Source organism: Palaemon carinicauda, chromosome 21 (genome assembly GCF_036898095.1).
Source record: "Palaemon carinicauda isolate YSFRI2023 chromosome 21, ASM3689809v2, whole genome shotgun sequence".
NCBI lineage: Eukaryota > Metazoa > Arthropoda > Malacostraca > Decapoda > Palaemonidae > Palaemon > Palaemon carinicauda.
The window spans coordinates 49,197,066-49,214,634 of NC_090745.1; the positions used below are offsets into that span (position 1 = coordinate 49,197,066).

Here is a 17,569-nt window from a genome sequence, read left to right on the forward strand (position 1 = left end):
GGTCAGACATACTCTTTCATTCACACAGACTAAGACCGGGGTAACAACGCCCTCAACCTACTGCTACTTGTCCAAAAAGGAGCCTGAGGTTAGACCAGCTGTTGTGCAGCCACCACAGGACCGATAGAGAACGTATCGAGGCTCCTGTGGGTCACGTCTTGCAGGTAGTGGGCTGTGAAGGTCGTTTTGACGCTTCCAGACCCCAGCTTGAAGTACCTGCGTCACAGAGAAGTTTCTCTTGAAGGCCAGGGATGTAGCAATACCCCTGACATCGTGGGCCCGGAGGGCGACGTGACGGAGGAGGGTCAGGATTCAGGGCATGGTGGATAACCCTTCGAATCCAAGCAGAGATGGTGTTCCTGGTGACCCTCCTCTTTGTCCTGCCTGTGCTCACAAACAAAGCTCGCACATGAGGACGGACTGCAGCCGTTCTCTTCAAGTAGTACCTCAGACACCTCACTGGGCATAGTAGCAGCTGGTCTGGGTCGTTTGTTACAGAACGGAGACTCGCGATCCAGAAAGAGTCGAACCGAGGATCCGGCACTCCAGGATTCTGAGTCTTGGCCACAAACTCAGGGACGAACCTGAACGTTACCTCCCCCCATCCCCTTGAATGGGCGATGTCGTACGAGAGACCATGAAGTTCACTAACTCGCTTGGCCGAAGCCAAAGCGAGCAGGAAAGCCGTCTTCCAAGACAGGTGGCGATCAGAGGCCTGGCATAATGGTTCGAAGGGAGGTCTCCTGAGAGACCTGAGGACTCGAACCACATTCCAAGAAGGGGGTCTCACTTCCGACTGGGGGCAGGTAAGCTCATAGCTACGTATGAGTAAAGAGAGTTCTAGCGATGAAGAAATATCCACGCCCTTCAATCTGAAGGCCAAGCTTAAGGCTGAGCGATAGCCTTTCACTGCCGAGACAGAAAGGCGCATTTCTTCTCGCAGATACACAAGGAAGTCCGCTATTGCTGGAATAGTGGCATCGAGTGGAGAGATACCCCTTCCACGACACCAACCACAAAAGACTCTCCACTTCGCTTGGTAGACTCCCTCAGAGGACCTTCGCAGGTGCCGAGACATTTCTCTCCGCAACCTGTTGCGAAAAGCCTCTCTCCGCGAGGAGACGCTGGATAGTCTCCAGGTGTGAAGCCGAAGCGAGGCTACGGCCCTGTGAGGGACACCGGAGTGGGGTTGTCTGAGAAGCTCGTGTCGTGGAGGAAGCTCCCTTGGGAGTTCCGTCAGGAGTTGCAGAAGGTCCGGAAACCATTCCGCGTGATGCCATAGCGGAGCTACTAGTGTCATGGAACAGTTGACCGATAGTCTGGTCCTGTTGAGCACCCTTCTCATCAGACAGAATGGTGGGAAGGCGTACACGTCGATGTTGTCCCACCGTTGCTGGAAAGCATCTTGCCAGAGTGCCTTGGGGTCCGGGACTGGTGAGCAGTACAGGGGCAGCTTGAAGTTCAAGGCTGTCGCGAACAAGTCCACCGTCGGGGAACCCCACAAAGTCAGGACTTTGTTGGCTATCTGAGGATCCAAAGACCACTCGGTACTCACTATCTGCGAAGCCCTGCTCAGACTGTCGGCGAGCACATTCCTCTTGCCAGGAATGAAGCGAGCTGATAGTGTTATCGAGTGGGTTTCGGTCCACCTCAGAGTCTCTACTGCAAGATGGGATAGCTGTTGCGAAAAAGTGCCTCCCTGCTTGTTGATATAAGCCACTACCGTGGTGTTGTCGCTCATCACCACCACGGAGTGACCCGCCAGGAACCGTTGGAACTGTTGAAGGGCCAGAAAGACGGCCTTCAATTCTAGCAGGTTGATGTGTAGGCACTTTTCTGATTCTGACCAAAGGCCTGAGGCCCTCTGGTTCAGAACGTGCGCCCCCCACCCTTCTTTTGACGCGTCCGAAAACAGAGTCAATTCCGGGGGGAAGACGAGAAGACTCACTCCCTTTCGCAGGTTCTCGTCGGCCAGCCACCACCGCAAGTCCGTCTGTTCCAGAGACCCCATTGGGATCAGAATGTCCGGGGAATCGGATCCTTGATTCCACCGGGACTTGAGCCGCCATTGAAGGGATCTCATCCTGAGGCGGCTGTTTGGAACCAGACGGGCCAGGGAGGATAGGTGGCCTAAGAGACGCAACCACGATTGGGCGGGGAGTTCTTTTCGCCTGAGGAAAGGTTCCGCCACCCTCCTCAGCCTTGCTATCCGGTCGTCTGATGGAAAGGCTTTGTGGAGGTTGGTGTCTATTAGCATGCCTAGATAAACCAGTCGTTGGGACGGCTGCAGAGAGGATTTCTCGAGGTTTACCACGATCCCCAGATCCTGGCAAAGATCTAGAAGCCTGTCTCGGTGTCGAAGAAGGGTCGACTCCGAGTCTGCTAGGATCAGCCAATCGTCTAGGTAACGAAGGAGACGAATGCCGTTCCTGTGCGCCCAAGTCGAAATCAGGGTGAACACTCTGGTGAACACCTGAGGAGCTGTGGAGAGACCGAAACACAGCACCTTGAACTGGTAGATCTTGTTGTCTAGGCAGAATCTCAGGTACTTCCTGGAAGACGGATGGATTGGGATCTGGAAGTACGCATCCTTTAGATCCAGTGTACACATGAAGTCTTGTGGTCTCACCGCAAGTCTGACCGTGTCTGCTGTCTCCATGCTGAACCGGGTTTGTTTGACAAACCTGTTCAGAGCCGAGAGATCGATGATGGGTCTCCAGCCTCCAGTAGCCTTCTTTACAAGAAAGAGTCGACTGAAGAAGCCTGGAGAGCCGTCCACGACCTCCTGGAGAGCCCCCTTCTCGAACATGGTCTCGACTTCGGCCTGAAGGGCCAGCCCCTTTGCCGATCCCATGGCATAGGAGCTCAACGACACTGGATTCGCTGTCAGGGGAGGTTGAGATGACGTGAACGGGACGCGATAACCTTGGCCGATCACTGAGACCGTCCAAGCATCGGCCCCGTGATGTTGCCACCTGCGGACGCAACGCTGAAGGCATCCCCCCACAGGTGGACACGCAGGGGGACTGCCACCCCTAGGGCTTGCGGCCGCGGCCGCCACCCCTAGAAGTCTTGCCTCCCCTGGAGGACTTACCGCCCCTCTTGACCTTGGCTGGAAAGGGCTGGGGCTTAGACACCACTTTCTTAGCTGCCGGTGCCTGTTTGGGAGCCTTACGAGGCTGTTGCTGCTGTTGTGGCGGGGCTGGAGGCTTATAGGGCCGAGTTGTAAGGGCCCTGTGGAGGAGGGAGTCCGTGCTGGATTTCCTCCACCTCTCAGCCATTCGCTCCAAGTCTTGAGGCTCAAACAGGCTCTCCCCCAGGAGGGAAGCATGTCGGAGCCTACACACATCTACTGCGGGGACCTTCGGATGGAATCTCTCGGACACAGCATCGCGACGCTTCAACACCGAGTTGGCCCACAGGGTGGTAACCTGGTGTGCCAAAAACTCGATGGAGCGGGTGCCCGAGAGCAAGAAGGTCTCTAGAGCCTTCCTATTGGTCTCCTTGGACAAGTCCTCCGATCGCAATAGGATGCCCAGAGATCCTAACCAGAAGTCCAGCCACGAAGTGGCCTGCATGGCACACTTAGTGACCTTCTCGTGGTTAAGGATCTCTGCCGCCGAGAACGACACCTGCCGGGCAGAGAGTTTCTCCAAGGGAACTCCCTTCGCCAGCTCCTCCACAGAGTGATGGAGAGGAAGAGCGAGGTTGTGCTCACCCAGGATCTCGAAATACCTCCTCTGCTGAAGGCGAGGAGGAGGGATGAGTTTGTTCCGGCAGTGGAACGACTGGAGGAGGCAAGAAGTGCGAGCTGAGCATTGGCCATAGCTCTGGCACTCTTCAGCCCCCGAGACCAGGGCAGAGCTGCACTGGTCTTAGGGGCCTTCCGAACGTCAAACACTTCATCCAGAATCGTGTCTTTGCCTTCACGGGGGGGGGGGATGACTGGATCCGTAAGCCTGTTAAGTTGCCTTATCAGGCTTAGGACCTGCCAGAAGGCATGTTCGGACTCTTGCTGTTCACCTCCCTGCGGGCTGGCAGCTAAGTCTCCTGCCCCAGGAATCTCTTCCTGGGGTGATACGTGGACATTCCCCTGGGTAGTCGTGGGTTCCTGACGAATCCTTGCAGAGGATTTAGGGATGGTCTTGGAATCCTTGGGTTCCCTCCTGGGAGGGATACAGGATCCCAACAACGAGGTTCGAGGGGCCCCTTCCTTACGAGACGATTCTCCTGCCTGAAGCGAAGTCTCCCCCCCTGGTGCCGAGGGGAAGACTACCGCCCCACTGGACTCACCTGAGGACGGAAAGGCCTCGTCCACGGGAGAAGGAAAGAGTACTCGTGCAGGAGAGGGGACCCTCGAGACCGACCTCTTGGGAACCAACTTCACCCAGGGGGAAGTCACCACGAAGTCCACTCCTCTCTTTCTCTTCAGCGTAGGAGAGACAGCCGCTGGTTTGTTACCCTGGCCGGCGAGTGCTGGTTTCATAACCCTCACTAACGCCCGTGCCAGCGGACCAAACCAAGTCTGCTGCTCCAAGGACACAGAGTCCGAAATCCTCGCTAAGGTGAAAGGGATCGGGCGATCCATTGGAGTGGACACGACGGTACCTGCCTGAAAAGAAGGTGGGGAAGAATGCTGTAATGACCTGTCTTCGTCCTGCACTATCAACCTGTGCTTGGATGGAGGTGATCCCGAGAGCCGTCTAGGAGCACGCGTCCCTGCTGCTACCACCGGCTGTGGAATTCGCCGCGAACTATGGTCGCGCAAGGGCGAACGGTCGCGCAAGGGCGAACGGTCGCGCAAGGGCGAACGGTCGCGCAAAGGCGAATGGTCGCGCGGGCGCGCAGGCGAGCGGTCGCGCGGGCGCGCAGGCGAGCGGTCGCGCGGGCGCGCAGGCGAGCGGTCGCGCGGGCGCGCAGGCGAGCGGTCGCGCAGGCGAGCGGTCGCACAGGCGAGCGGTCGCGCGGGCGCGCAGGCGAGCGGTTCGCGCGGGCGCGCAGGCGAGCGGTCGCGCGGGCGAGCGGTCGCGCGGGCGAGCGGTCCGCGCGGGCGCGCAGGCGAGCGGTCGCGCAGGCGAGCGGTCGCGCAGGCGAGCGGTCGCGCAGGCGAGCGGTCGCGCAGGCGAGCGGTCGCGCAGGCGAGCGGTCGCGCAGGCGAGCGGTCGCGCAGGCGAGCGGTCGCGCAGGCGAGCGGTCGCGCAGGCGAGCGGTCGCGCAGGCGAGCGGTCGCGCAGGCGAGCGGTCGCGCAGGCGAGCGGTCACGCGGGCGCGCAGGCGAGCGGGCGCGCAGGCGAGCGGTCGCGCGGCGCGCGCAGGCGAGCGATCGCGCGGGGCGCGCGGGCGCGCGGGCGCGCGGGCGAGCGATCGCGCGGCGGCGCGCGGGCGCGCGGGGCGAGCGATCGCGCGGGCGCGCAGGCGAGCGATCGCGCGGGGCGCGCGGGCGCGCAGGCGAGCGATCGCGCGGGGCGCGCGGGCGAGCGATCGCGCGGGCGCGCAGGCGAGCGATCGCGCGGAGCGCGCAGGCGAGTGGGCGTGAGGGTGGGCAGGTAAATGAACACGTGTCCGAGGTGACGAACGCAAGCGATGGCACGACGGCGAGGGATCGTGCTGCCGCGTAGGTGAAGAAGATCGCTGGCGATAATGACCGCGTGATGGTAAGCGATGGCGAGCAGCATGTGTAGGTGAATGATCGCGTGATAGGGTGCGATGGTGATCAGCATCCGCAAGAGGACGATCGTTCAGGGTTGTGCGATGAGGAGCAGCATGCGTAAGCGGGCGATCGTGCAGGGTTGTGCGATGGCGAGCAGCATGCGCAGGCGAGCGGTCGCGCAGGCGAGCGGTCGCGCAGGCGAGCGGTCGCGCAGGCGAGCGGTCGCGCGGGCGCGCAGGCGAGCGGGCGCGCAGGCGAGCGGTCGCGCGGGCGCGCAGGCGAGCGATCGCGCGGGCGCGCGGGCGCGCGGGCGAGCGATCGCGCGGGCGCGCAGGCGAGCGATCGCGCGGGCGCGCAGGCGAGCGATCGCGCGGGGCGCGCGGGCGAGCGATCGCGCGGGCGCGCAGGCGAGCGATCGCGCGGGCGCGCAGGCGAGTGGGCGTGAGGGTGGGCAGGTAAATGAACACGTGTCCGAGGTGACGAACGCAAGCGATGGCACGACGGCGAGGGATCGTGCTGCCGCGTAGGTGAAGAAGATCGCTGGCGATAATGACCGCGTGATGGTAAGCGATGGCGAGCAGCATGTGTAGGTGAATGATCGCGTGATAGGGTGCGATGGTGATCAGCATCCGCAAGAGGACGATCGTTCAGGGTTGTGCGATGAGGAGCAGCATGCGTAAGCGGGCGATCGTGCAGGGTTGTGCGATGGCGAGCAGCATGCGCAGGTGAATGATCGCGTGAAAGGGTGCGATGGTGATCAGCATCCGCAGGAGGGCGATCGTTCAGGGTTGTGCGATGAGGAGCAGCATGCGTAAGCGGGCGATCGTGCAGGGTTGTGCGATGGCGAGCAGCATGCGCAGGTGAATGATCGCGTGAAAGGGTGCGATGGTGATCAGCATCCGCAGGAGGGCGATCGTTCAGGGTTGTGCGATGAGGAGCAGCATGCGTAAGCGGGCGATCGTGCAGGGTTGTGCAATGGCGAGCAGCATGCGCAGGTGAATGACCGCGTGAAAGGGTGCGATGGTGATCAGCATCCGCAGGAGGGCGATCGTTCAGGGTTGTGCGATGAGGAGCAGCATGCGTAAGCGGGCGATCATGCAGGGTCGTGTGATGGCGAGCAGCATGTGTAGGTGATCGCTGGCGAGCTGGTGATCGCTGGCGAGCTGGTGATCGCTGGCGAGCAGAAGGTCGACGCGTGTCCTGTGAGAGGACAGGTGGTGCGGCGTGTTCACGAGCAGGAACGGGAAGATCGCTGGCGCGTTGGCGAACATGTGTTTCTGACACACGCGCAGCACGAAGTTGCGTAGCCACAGGACCAGGTGGATGGTGAGCAGGGAGTTCAGCAGGAACTAAAGGGTGGTCAGAGACCGCAGGGCGATGGTCCTCAAATGAGGGCTGACGCTCGGAAGAGAGCTGACGAGCAGGAGAGCGCTGGCGAGGGGGCGAACATCAGGAGAGAGCCGACGAGCAGGAGAGTCTTGGCGAGCAGGAGATCGTCGACGAGCAGGAGATCGCTGGCGAGCAGGAGATCGCTGGCGAGCAGGAGAGCGCTTGTGCGCTAGCCCTGCTCGGTTAAGGGAAGAATCCCTTAGCCCCGAAGGGACTGTTGCCCGTCGGGTGACGAGTTCTCCAGAAGGCGAAGATCCGGCAGGAGATGGTGAACGGTCTGCAGAGAGGTTCAAGGAGGGCGGAGCAGTCGGTTGAGGCTGACGAGGAGAGACCCCCCGGAGGACGAAGACCCAAAAAGGTGCCTCATAGTCCCCCTGTAAGGGGAAGGGAGGCCCTTGTGGCGTAGAGGGCGGTGAGCCTTACGGCGGAGGCGGCCTCGGGGGAGATCGTCGGGACCATCGGTCCTCCGAAGGGGAGTCTCCGTCAAAACACTTCCCTCAGAAGGAAGCTGGGCAGCAGTCGAGACCGAAGGACTCACTTCCCCCTTCGAAGGATGCACGGAAGGAGGAGGAGAGCCTTGAGCACCATCACCAGCAACAGCACCTGCGTCGGAAGGCCCAGCCACGTCGGAGGCCTCTGTCACCACGACGTCGACAATAGACAGAGGGTCTACCTCCGCTACCACCGGCGACTCTTTAACAGCGGCCCCCAACGAGACAAGGTCAATAAGAGCGACCCTGGAGGGCAAGCCCTTAAGCCCCAGGGACGACCAAATCTGTAAAAGATCATCACTGGATAAGGCATTATTATCAATAACCTCCCCCGGAGGAGGAGGGGGAACCGCCTCGCTATGGGAGGCGACGCCCTCTCCCCCCACCGAAGGTAGGGAAACAGAACAAGGGCCTGCGCTCCCACTCGGACGACTCTCCTTAGGAGGCGGACGAGGGGGAGCTTCGGAGGAGGTTTGGGCGGCGGAAGAAGAGTCCCGAGAACCTTCCTCCTTCAAGGCTAACCCCGGAGGAGAACGGTCTCTCTTGGACTTCTTCTTACGCCGACGGCCAAACCTCTCCCACTGGGAGGCAGACTACTCCCTGCACTCACGGCACATGTTATCCTGGTCGCACCGTCGGCCCCGACATTGAGGGCAGAGGGTGTGAGGATCCGTAATACGTCCGACATGAAAGTCCCACAAGGACGGCCGGCAACTCCAGGGCATGTACGCATAGTAAATAAAAGAAAATAACTGAAGGTCAACTTCCAACCAATCACACAAGCTGAAAAGAAAAAGCAGAAAATTAAAGGCTGTCACGAAGGCGATGAACAGACACGTCTGATCACCGCCGAGCCAAAAGTGAAGTGAAGCAAGTCACCGGTGTGTGGAGGGGGGAGGGGTAGCAAGCTACCCTTCCCCACCCCCCGCTAACTAGCGCGGGGGTAATTAACCCTCGTTAAAAACTATTGGCTCGTCATTTCAGCTGCGCTAAAAGTAATACCCTTTGTAAATAGCGTGGTTTGTATTTCGGTTACGGAACAAGTTATAATTAAAGTACCAAGAGGAATATGTTGTTCTCCAACTCTCTCTCTCATTCTGACTACTTTTACTACTCATTGACTTTTCAGTTCATCCTCAATTTCTTTTTCCTCTATATCCAGCATTTCTGGGGCATATATCACACCTCTACTCTGGTTGAAAGTAGGGTGCAAAACACATTTTACACTATGACCATCCAATAATATGATATTTTCAATTTAAAATAAATTTTTGAATATACTTACCCGGTGAATATATATATAGCTTACGTCTCCGACGGTCGACAGATTCCAAAAACTTGCGAGCGATCGCCATGAAGGCTGCCGGGTGTGCCCACCAGCGCCGACTATCGGCCAGATACCGCATATACTTCTCCATAAGTTCAGTTCCTCTCAGTCCGTAGGGTCTCTATCGGGGAGGAAAGGAGGGCCTTTAATTATATATATTCACCGGGTAAGTATATTCAAAAATTTATTTTAAATTGAAAATATCATTTTTAAATATTAAACTTAGCCGGTGAATATATATATAGCTGATTCACACCCATGGTGGTGGGTAGAGACCAGTATTAAAACAATAAAGGCGTATATGCTCAAGAGTTTTTGACAAATATTCAAAAAACAAACTTAAGTATAGGTACCTGATAAGGAAGCTGACTCTGATGAATACTCTGACTCATTAGTCCGCTATCCTTATGAAGCCCAGCGATCCTCTCAGGATGCTGAAAGACTTCTAGGAGCTGTTATAATCAGGGTGAACACCCCTACAACAGGACCTCATCAATACCCTTAATCTGGGCGCTCTCAAGAAACAATATTTTGACCACCCGCCAAATCAAAAGATTGCGAAAGACTTCTTAGTTTCCCGTACAACCCAAAACAAGATTAAAAATTTCAAGAGAAGATTAAAAGGATATTGAGATTAAGGGAATGTAGTGGTAGAACCTTCACCCACTACTGCACTCGCTGCTACGAATGGTCCCAACGTGTAGCAGTTCTCATAAAGAGTCTGGACATCTTTCAAGTAATATGAAGCGAACACCTACTTGCTTCTCCAAAAGGTCGCGTCCATAATACTTCTAAGGGATCTATTTTGTTTAAATGCTACTGAAGTTGCTACCGCTCTAACTTCATGAGCCTTAACTTTAAGCAAATTAAGATCTTTCTCACTTAAATGAGTGTGTGCCTCTCTAATCAATAGTCTAATAAAATAAGACAACGCATTCTTCGACATAGGCAAAGAGGGCTTTTTAACGGAGCACCATAAGGCCTCTGAAAAAACCTCACAGCAGTTTAGTTCTAGATAAATAAAACTAAGAGCTCTAACGGGGCACAGCACTCTTTCAACTTCATTCCCAACAATCTCAGATAGACTGGGAAGTTCAAACGATTTAGGCCATGGACGAGACGGAAGTTCATTTTTGGCCAAAAAACCAAGCTGAAGAGAGCATACTGCTTTATCAGCGGAGAAGCCGATATTCTTGCTAAAAGCATGTATCTCACTAACCCTTTTCGCAGAAGCCAAGCTCACCAAGAAAAGTGTCTTGAGGGTAAGATCCTTCAGGGAGGCCGAACTTAACGGTTCAAACCTGTCTGACATAAGGAACTGCAGGACCACGTCCAAGTTCCAAGTAGGAGTAGAAATATGACGGTCCTTGGAAGTCTCGAAAGACTTAAGAAGGTCTTGAAGATCTTTGTTATTAGATAGATCCAAATTTCTATGCCTGAAAACAGAAGCTAACATGCTTCTGTAGCCTTTAATGGTAGATGCAGAAAGGGAGCGACCATTTCTCAGATAAAGCAGAAAATCTGCAATCTGCGCTACAGAGGTACTGGAAGAGGAAATAGAGGAGGACTTGCACCAGTCTCTAAATACCTCCCATTTCGATAGATAAATCCTGATGGTAGAGGATCTCCTAGCTCTCGCGATCGCTCTAGCTGCCTCCTTCGAAAACCCTCGAGCTCTAGAGAGTCTTTCGATAGGCTGAAGGCAGGTAGACGAAGCGCGGGGAGGCTTTGATGAAATCTCTTTACGTAAGGCTGACGCAGGAGATCCATCCGCAACGGTAGACTTCTTGGAATGTCTACTAGCCATAGAAGTACCTCTGTGAACCACTCAGTCGCGGGCCAGAGGGGAGCAACCAACGTCAACCTGGTCCCTTCGTGAGAGGCGAACTTCTGAAGAACCTTGTCTAGGATCTTGAATGGTGGGAAGGCATAGATGTCTAGGCAAGACCAGTCTCGCAGGATAGCGTCTATGTGGGCTGCCTCTGGATCTGGAACTGGAGAGCAGTAAGTCGAGAGCCTCTTTGTCAGTGAAGTCGCAAAAAGATCTATGGTGGGTTGACCCCATGTCATCCATAGCTTCTCGCACACAGTCTTGTGCAACGTCCACTCCATGGAGATGACTTGTCCTCTTCTGCTGAGGCAGTCCGCTAAGACATTCATTTCTCCTTGCACAAATCTTGTCAAAAGAGAGATGTTACTTGCCTTAAATGGAGTTCCTTCTGATCCGTGGACCAAAGACCCGAGCATTCCAGACTGTCCAGTGGCGCTCCCTAACCCAAATCCGATGCATCTGAATACAACACATGGTTTGGGTTCTTGATCGCAAGAGAAAGACCTTCTCGAAGTCTGATGTTGCTGTCCCACCAAGTCAGACATGTCTAGACTGAGTTCGAGATTGGGAAAGAGATACTCTCTAAGCCCTTCTCCTTGTTCCAATGGTTTAGGTGAAATTGGAGAGGACAAAGGTTGAGTCTCCCTAGAGAGATAAACTGCTCCAGCGATGAAAGAGTTCCCACGAGGCTCGTTCAAACTCTTACAGAGCAACTGTTTTTCTCTTGCAAGAAACGGACTTTTAACAGAGCTTGTTCCATTCTTGTGGGAGACGAAAAAGCCCGAAAAATTCGACACTGTATCTCCATCCCCAAAAAAAGAATAGTTTGGGATGGAGTACTGTAAGTTACGACTTCTCTACGTTCACTATGAGACCTAGCTCCTTGGTTAGGTCTAATGTCCATTTGAGGTTCTCCAGACAGCGATTTAATGACGACGCCCTGATTAGCCAGTCGTCAAAATAAAGGGAGGCTCTGATCCCTGAAAAATGTAGAAAGCTTGCTACATTTTGCATGAGCCTTGTAAAAACAAGAGGAGCAGGACTGAGGCCGAAGCACAGTGCTCGAAATTGGTACACTACTTTCCCGTCCACAAACCTCAGATATTGTTGAAAGTTTGGATGAATCGGGATGTGGAAGTATGCATCTTGAAGGTCGAGAGAGACCATCCAGTCGCCTTCCCTTACTGCTGCCAAGACAGATTTGGTAGTCTTCATCGTGAACTTTGTCTTGACAATGAACACATTGAGTGCACTTACATCTTAAGTACTCCTGCAGTGAACGTGGCTGCCAGTTCATCGGAGCCATCCCTTATAGCCTTGTTCATGCATGACATAATTTGTACAGCAATACATTGTCAGCTGGAGAGACCTTCTTACTTAAGGCTCCCAGGGACCAATCCAAAAAATTAAATACTTCAAACGCTCGAAAAACTCCTTTCAGGAGATGGTCTAGCTCTGAAGCAGACCATATAATCTTGGAGCGTCTCATGGCTAGACGACGAGGGGAGTCCACTAGGCTTAAGAAGTCTCCCTGGGCAGAGGCAGGTACTCCCAAGCCAAGAACTTCTCCTGTGTCACACCAGACGGTCGAGCGAGAAGCTAATTAAGAAGGAGGAAAAGCAAAAGCAGACTTTCCTAAACTTCTCCTGGATTCCAACCAGTCTCCCAGTAAGAGCATGGCTCTCTAAGAAGAACAAGAGAGAACTGACTTCGTAAATGTAGGAGTCGAAGAAAGTCATGCCAAGAGTAAACTCAGACGGCGGAGCAGCCGTTACAAAACGAGTAGGACAAAATTTCCCTAAAGAAATTCATAATTTTAAAAACAAGGGATTGTTGGACAACCCTAGGTTACTCCTCTTCTGAATGAATCCCCAAAGGTACATTAGTTGAAAGGGGGTCATCAACTTCTTCAGAAGGCACATCATCTGATAAATCTAAAGTCTTGCGAGAAGGAGATTTATATTCAGAATGACGTGAAGGAAAAGCCTGACAGGCTACATCAACTTGTATATGAACAGAAGTTAAAGTTGGAGGGTCGATGTCACGTTGTGACTGCAGAGAATGTTATTCTACTACACGGTGACTGCTGTTCGATGCAATATCGTGACTACGGTGACTGACCCTTGACGTCACGTCGTGTCTACGGTGTCTACCGCTCAACGTCACATCGTGTCTGCGGTGTCGATCAAAGTTACATCGAGATATATGCTCCGCATCTCTTTTAACAGCAAAGCTGACACTAGGGATAACGTCAGCGTGACGTAACAAAGCTCGTTTAGAAGGTTGAAGACCTGAATCACGTATCCCAGAACCGTGACGTACAAAAAGCAAAGGATCCTTTCGCACAGGAACAGGATCGTAAGCTTCTATTAAAGAAGAAAGCTTTAACAGCATATCTTGCAAAACACTTAACTTCGGATCAACCTGTGACTGCGGTGGCTGACGTTCAAACGTCACGTAGTAACAGCGATAACTGCTGTTCGATGCTATATCGTGACTACGGTGACTGACGCTCGACGTCACGTCGTGTCTACGGTGTCTACCGCTCAACGTCACGTCGAGTCTGCGGTGACTGCAGCTCAACGTCACGCTGCGCACTCTGAATAGATCGTGACGTCGGAAACGTTTGTACATGAACGTCATCGCTATGAACGGGACTCTCATGATGACTACAGCTAGAACGTTGAACTTGTTCTGAAGGAACTAATCAATGTTTCAACCGTCTCGAAACCTTACGCCAAGGTTTTTAAACAGACGAATCATCGGAAGACGAGGAGAACTTCGTCTCTCCTGTCTTATGGTAAGGACGTGCTTGAAGAGCAACGTCTGATACTTTTGAGGGAACGTCTGTTCGTTGGTTTACACCTCTCACTCCCTTAGGTCCTACGACATTCCTTCTCCCTGGGGTAGGGGAGCCTGAAAGAGGTCTCGGACTAGGCAAGTGACAAGCACGAACAAAAAAACCCTCCGCAACACTGAACATGTTTTTCGCACTTTCTTCACTGACATTGCATTTTTTAATAATTTCACATTAGACATGAATAAAGCTGATTTCTACCTGAAGCACGCAATTCTCCCTTAAATCAAAAGGTTAGAATTGCGAAATATGTCGTATAATGTAAGCTCATTAGTACAAAATGAAACACACATGCAAAAATTAATAAACATACACATATATGTGGAATAAAACGGAAATATATAAAGTTAAAAAGATCAGTGACTTGGGAGGAGACTAAAACTAAATCACTAAGGACTACGTTTTCAATCTCTCACCGTACAGTGCCTTGGGATGAGAATAAAAACTAGAACGTTTTATCCTCTCTCTCTCTCTCTCTCTCTCTCCCCGTACAGAGACTTGGGACGAGAGTAAATATCTGCGAGAATAAATATTTGGATCGTTCCCTCTCTCTCTCTCTCGCTCTCTTGCCACTCACAAGAAAAAGGCTCACTCACTCTTCGTCAATAAAAAGGTTATTTGACTAAAGGAAAATACTAAAAGGATTAAGAAATTGAAAATTAACATGTTCCTTTAAATTAGTATTTAAAAAAAAAACTTCAGTTTGTAAGAAGAATGAACAAAACGTCAAAAACGATTTACTCTTTCTGCAAAGTGAAACCGTGATTCTCTCTTTCTCTATCGTAACGATAGAATGCAAACTGCGTAGCATAAATAAACCAAACGTTAGTTCATCTTTGAAAACAGCACGAAGACTATTCAAAGAATAAATTTCTTAAAATATTTTCTAAAAATATTCATCTCATCAATCTAAACAAATATAAAAATTGAATGGGCTCAACGTTGTTTAACTTCGCTTTCCAAGTCCGTACCGCCTACAAAGAATAAGCATAGGTCGCTTCTAAACAAATATATAAAAATTATCTCGGTGTTTAGTATAAATGGAAAGGGAATCGAAGAGGCCTAATAAAGGCGGGTGAGATATAAAATATATAGAGGTAAATCTATAAATATCAACAATAATTTATAAAGTGATAAAATAATTACTAAAAGCCTTTAACACACTTCCGTACACTGAGGGAAGGGTCGGCCATCTTTTCTCTATGGAAAATCCAGAGAGAGATTAAAAAAAAAAAATTTTTCTCTCCTTTCAAAAGCATTTCTTTTGAAGATCGTATTGCTTGAGAATAATCCAACACGGCGAAAGCCATAAAACCATGAACAAGTACTCCACCAATCAGTAAAAAACTTGAGGTTAAGCACGAGCGGAACTAATGCTGTCACTACCACCGACAGAGAGGAACTGAACTTATGGAGAAGTATATGCGGTATCTGGCCGATAGTCGGCGCTGGTGGGCACACCCGGCAGCCTTCATGGCGATCGCTCGCGAGTTTTTGGAATCTGTCGACCGTCGGAGACGTAAGCTATATATATATTCACCGGCTAAGTTTAATATTTAAAAGTAAGTGTTTTTAACCTTTCACCTTGTAATGAAGATAGTGTCTCTATCAAGAGACTTCCATTTCCTTGGGGTAGAATTTTTGGCTGCCCTCCACATAAAGTGACAATTTCCTTGTTAGCTTTGAAAACATTTAAACGCTCATTTCTAGCGTTTTAAAATTCTAAGATAAAAAATTTTCATAATTCACTACTTCATGGTGACCAGGTAATACTTCTACTTTTGTATATCTTTCTTTACTGTCATCATTTCTCACTCTCTCTCTCTTCTTCTCTAGTCTTTTCTTATCATTCTTTCCATAACGCATATAAGGTTCCAATGTTACAATATTAGAACCTGAGTTGGAGCCGTCTGTACCGAGGTCCATGTTCGTATTTTCCAGGTCGTCAGCAGAGGGGTGGGTTTTTTTGGTATGAGTAAGCCGGGTTATCCACTTCTTATCGGAGGATGTCAGTCCTCCTATCCTATGTGGCCCAACACGACAAGAGGTTTCAGCGGGGACTAGTCCTCTATTAGAGAGGGGCTGCCTCTCTTAAGGTGGGCGTACACTGGTCAGTGCGGTTGGTTAGCCCCTCCCACCGGCGACTCCAATGACTGGCGTCACCAATTACACGCAAATATGGGTGACTTAAAACCGGATTACTGGAGCCCAACTCTTAACAGACTTGGTCAGCACCCAATGGGTCTGCCAGAGGGTGATGGCGTCTAAACTGGTACAGGTTGAGATGGAATGCCGTCCATCCCACACTGTGCCAAATCCAAAGCAGCAGCCAAAATATACTCAAAGAAGCCAAAGTCGTCAACAATATTGTGCCCAAAAGGAAGAGATGGGAGAAAAAAAGAAATAACCAAAAGGAAAAGAGAAAGTGCTGACTGATTTAGTTGGATCAACAGCTGGGAACCGAGGTCCAGTGGGAAGTAGTTTCCACTGTTCATTAAAGCCCAGCTGCTAATCCCTAAGCCCACCATCCTCATCAAGGCTTCAGCATCTGGGGGGTATTCTAGGAGAAGGACACTAAAAAATCAAACCAATGTTCTCTAGTCTTGGGTAGTGCCATAGGCTCTGTACCATAGGTTTCCACTGTCTTGGGCTAGAGTTCCATTGCTTGAGGGTACACTTGGGCACACTGTTCTGTATTATTTCTCTTCTTTTGTTTTTTAAAGTTTTTATAGTTAAATATGAAAGATGTATTCCAATGTTGTTACTACTCTTAAAATATTTTATTTTAATTGTTAATTGTCTCTTGTTTATTTATTTCCTTGTTTCCTTTCCTCACTGGGCTATTTTCCCTGTTGGAGCCCTTGGGCTTATAGCGTCTTGCTTTTCCAACTAGGGTTGTAGCTTAGCAAGTAATAATAATAATAATAATAATAATAATAATAATAGAATAGCTGGGCGAGTTGTTTACGGATGATTTCAAATTCTTTACTTAAGTAGGCTTAGGAACAGATTCTCAAGCCTCTAAGAAATAGGTTACAAGCTATTCCAATTTTTAAAAAAATATCCTGATAGCTAAGGAAATTAATGTAAGAAATAGAAAGAGTTGGTTTACTATACAAAGTGAAATTGTACCTTAACGAATCCCTTATATTTATTATGTCTAAAAAAGTTAATTTTCCATCTTTTACCCACTCAGTTCTAAATTTTATGCTAGCGACCAGGGAATTTAGATTATTAAAAATATATTAAAATCTCCCCATCTATCATCCCAATACATGAAAATGTCACCAACATGACGCTGCCGAACCATGTTTGTAAGCTTAATCGTTGTTAAAATTTCTGTTTCAAAGTACTTCATATAGAGATTGGCTAAAAGTGGGGATAATGGGCTGCCCATTCTACAATCACATTTTTGTTTGTAAAAAATACCATTGAAAGTGAATGCGTTATTTGTCACACACAGTTTACATTACTTAATGGGTTTTTCAATGCCAAGAGGGAAGTGAGTGTCTAGAGGTATCAATAGATATAGAAATGTAATTCTCTTAAGCATGCAACATAAAGGTCGGACATTTTTTTCGTTTTTACTCACCTGCTCACTAACGAATCCGAGACCTAGTTGTCCATGGCTGTTAGCACCCCAAGCATATAAGGCAGCCATCTTCAAGCACCACTCATCTAGTAGAAAAATTTGAAGATTAATAATACTAAAATCTGACCTTCCACATGATGTATAATGAGATGCATACAGAAAAGTTAATAATAAATTTGGTCTTTGATGAAAAAAGAACAAGGATAATTCTATAGATGATAATTACAAATAATAATGAACAATAATGCTGATATAGTAGTAATTTATGGAAACTTACCTGACAGAACCAAAAATAAAAATACTTTAGGTTTGAATGATTACACATATTTTATTTAGATATGGTCATCTTTTAACTAATGCATAAAAGATTATCACTCTATGAAGGATAATTTCAATGGCATCAGACACTACATATAGCCTACATAAATATCA

The 17,569-nt window shown here is 50.4% G+C and overlaps 1 protein-coding gene across 1 annotated transcript in view; it reads right to left on the reverse strand.

Annotated features, from left to right (window-relative positions):
- Positions 1 to 17,569, reverse strand: part of LOC137615275 (secretion-regulating guanine nucleotide exchange factor) — a 660,562-nt gene that overhangs the window by 523,070 nt on the left and 119,923 nt on the right. The window contains exon 2 of the mRNA XM_068345004.1: positions 17,138 to 17,223. Within this exon, the coding sequence (XP_068201105.1) occupies positions 17,138 to 17,206 (69 nt within the window). The 5' untranslated portion in view covers positions 17,207 to 17,223. The remainder of the gene's footprint in view (positions 1 to 17,137; positions 17,224 to 17,569) is intronic.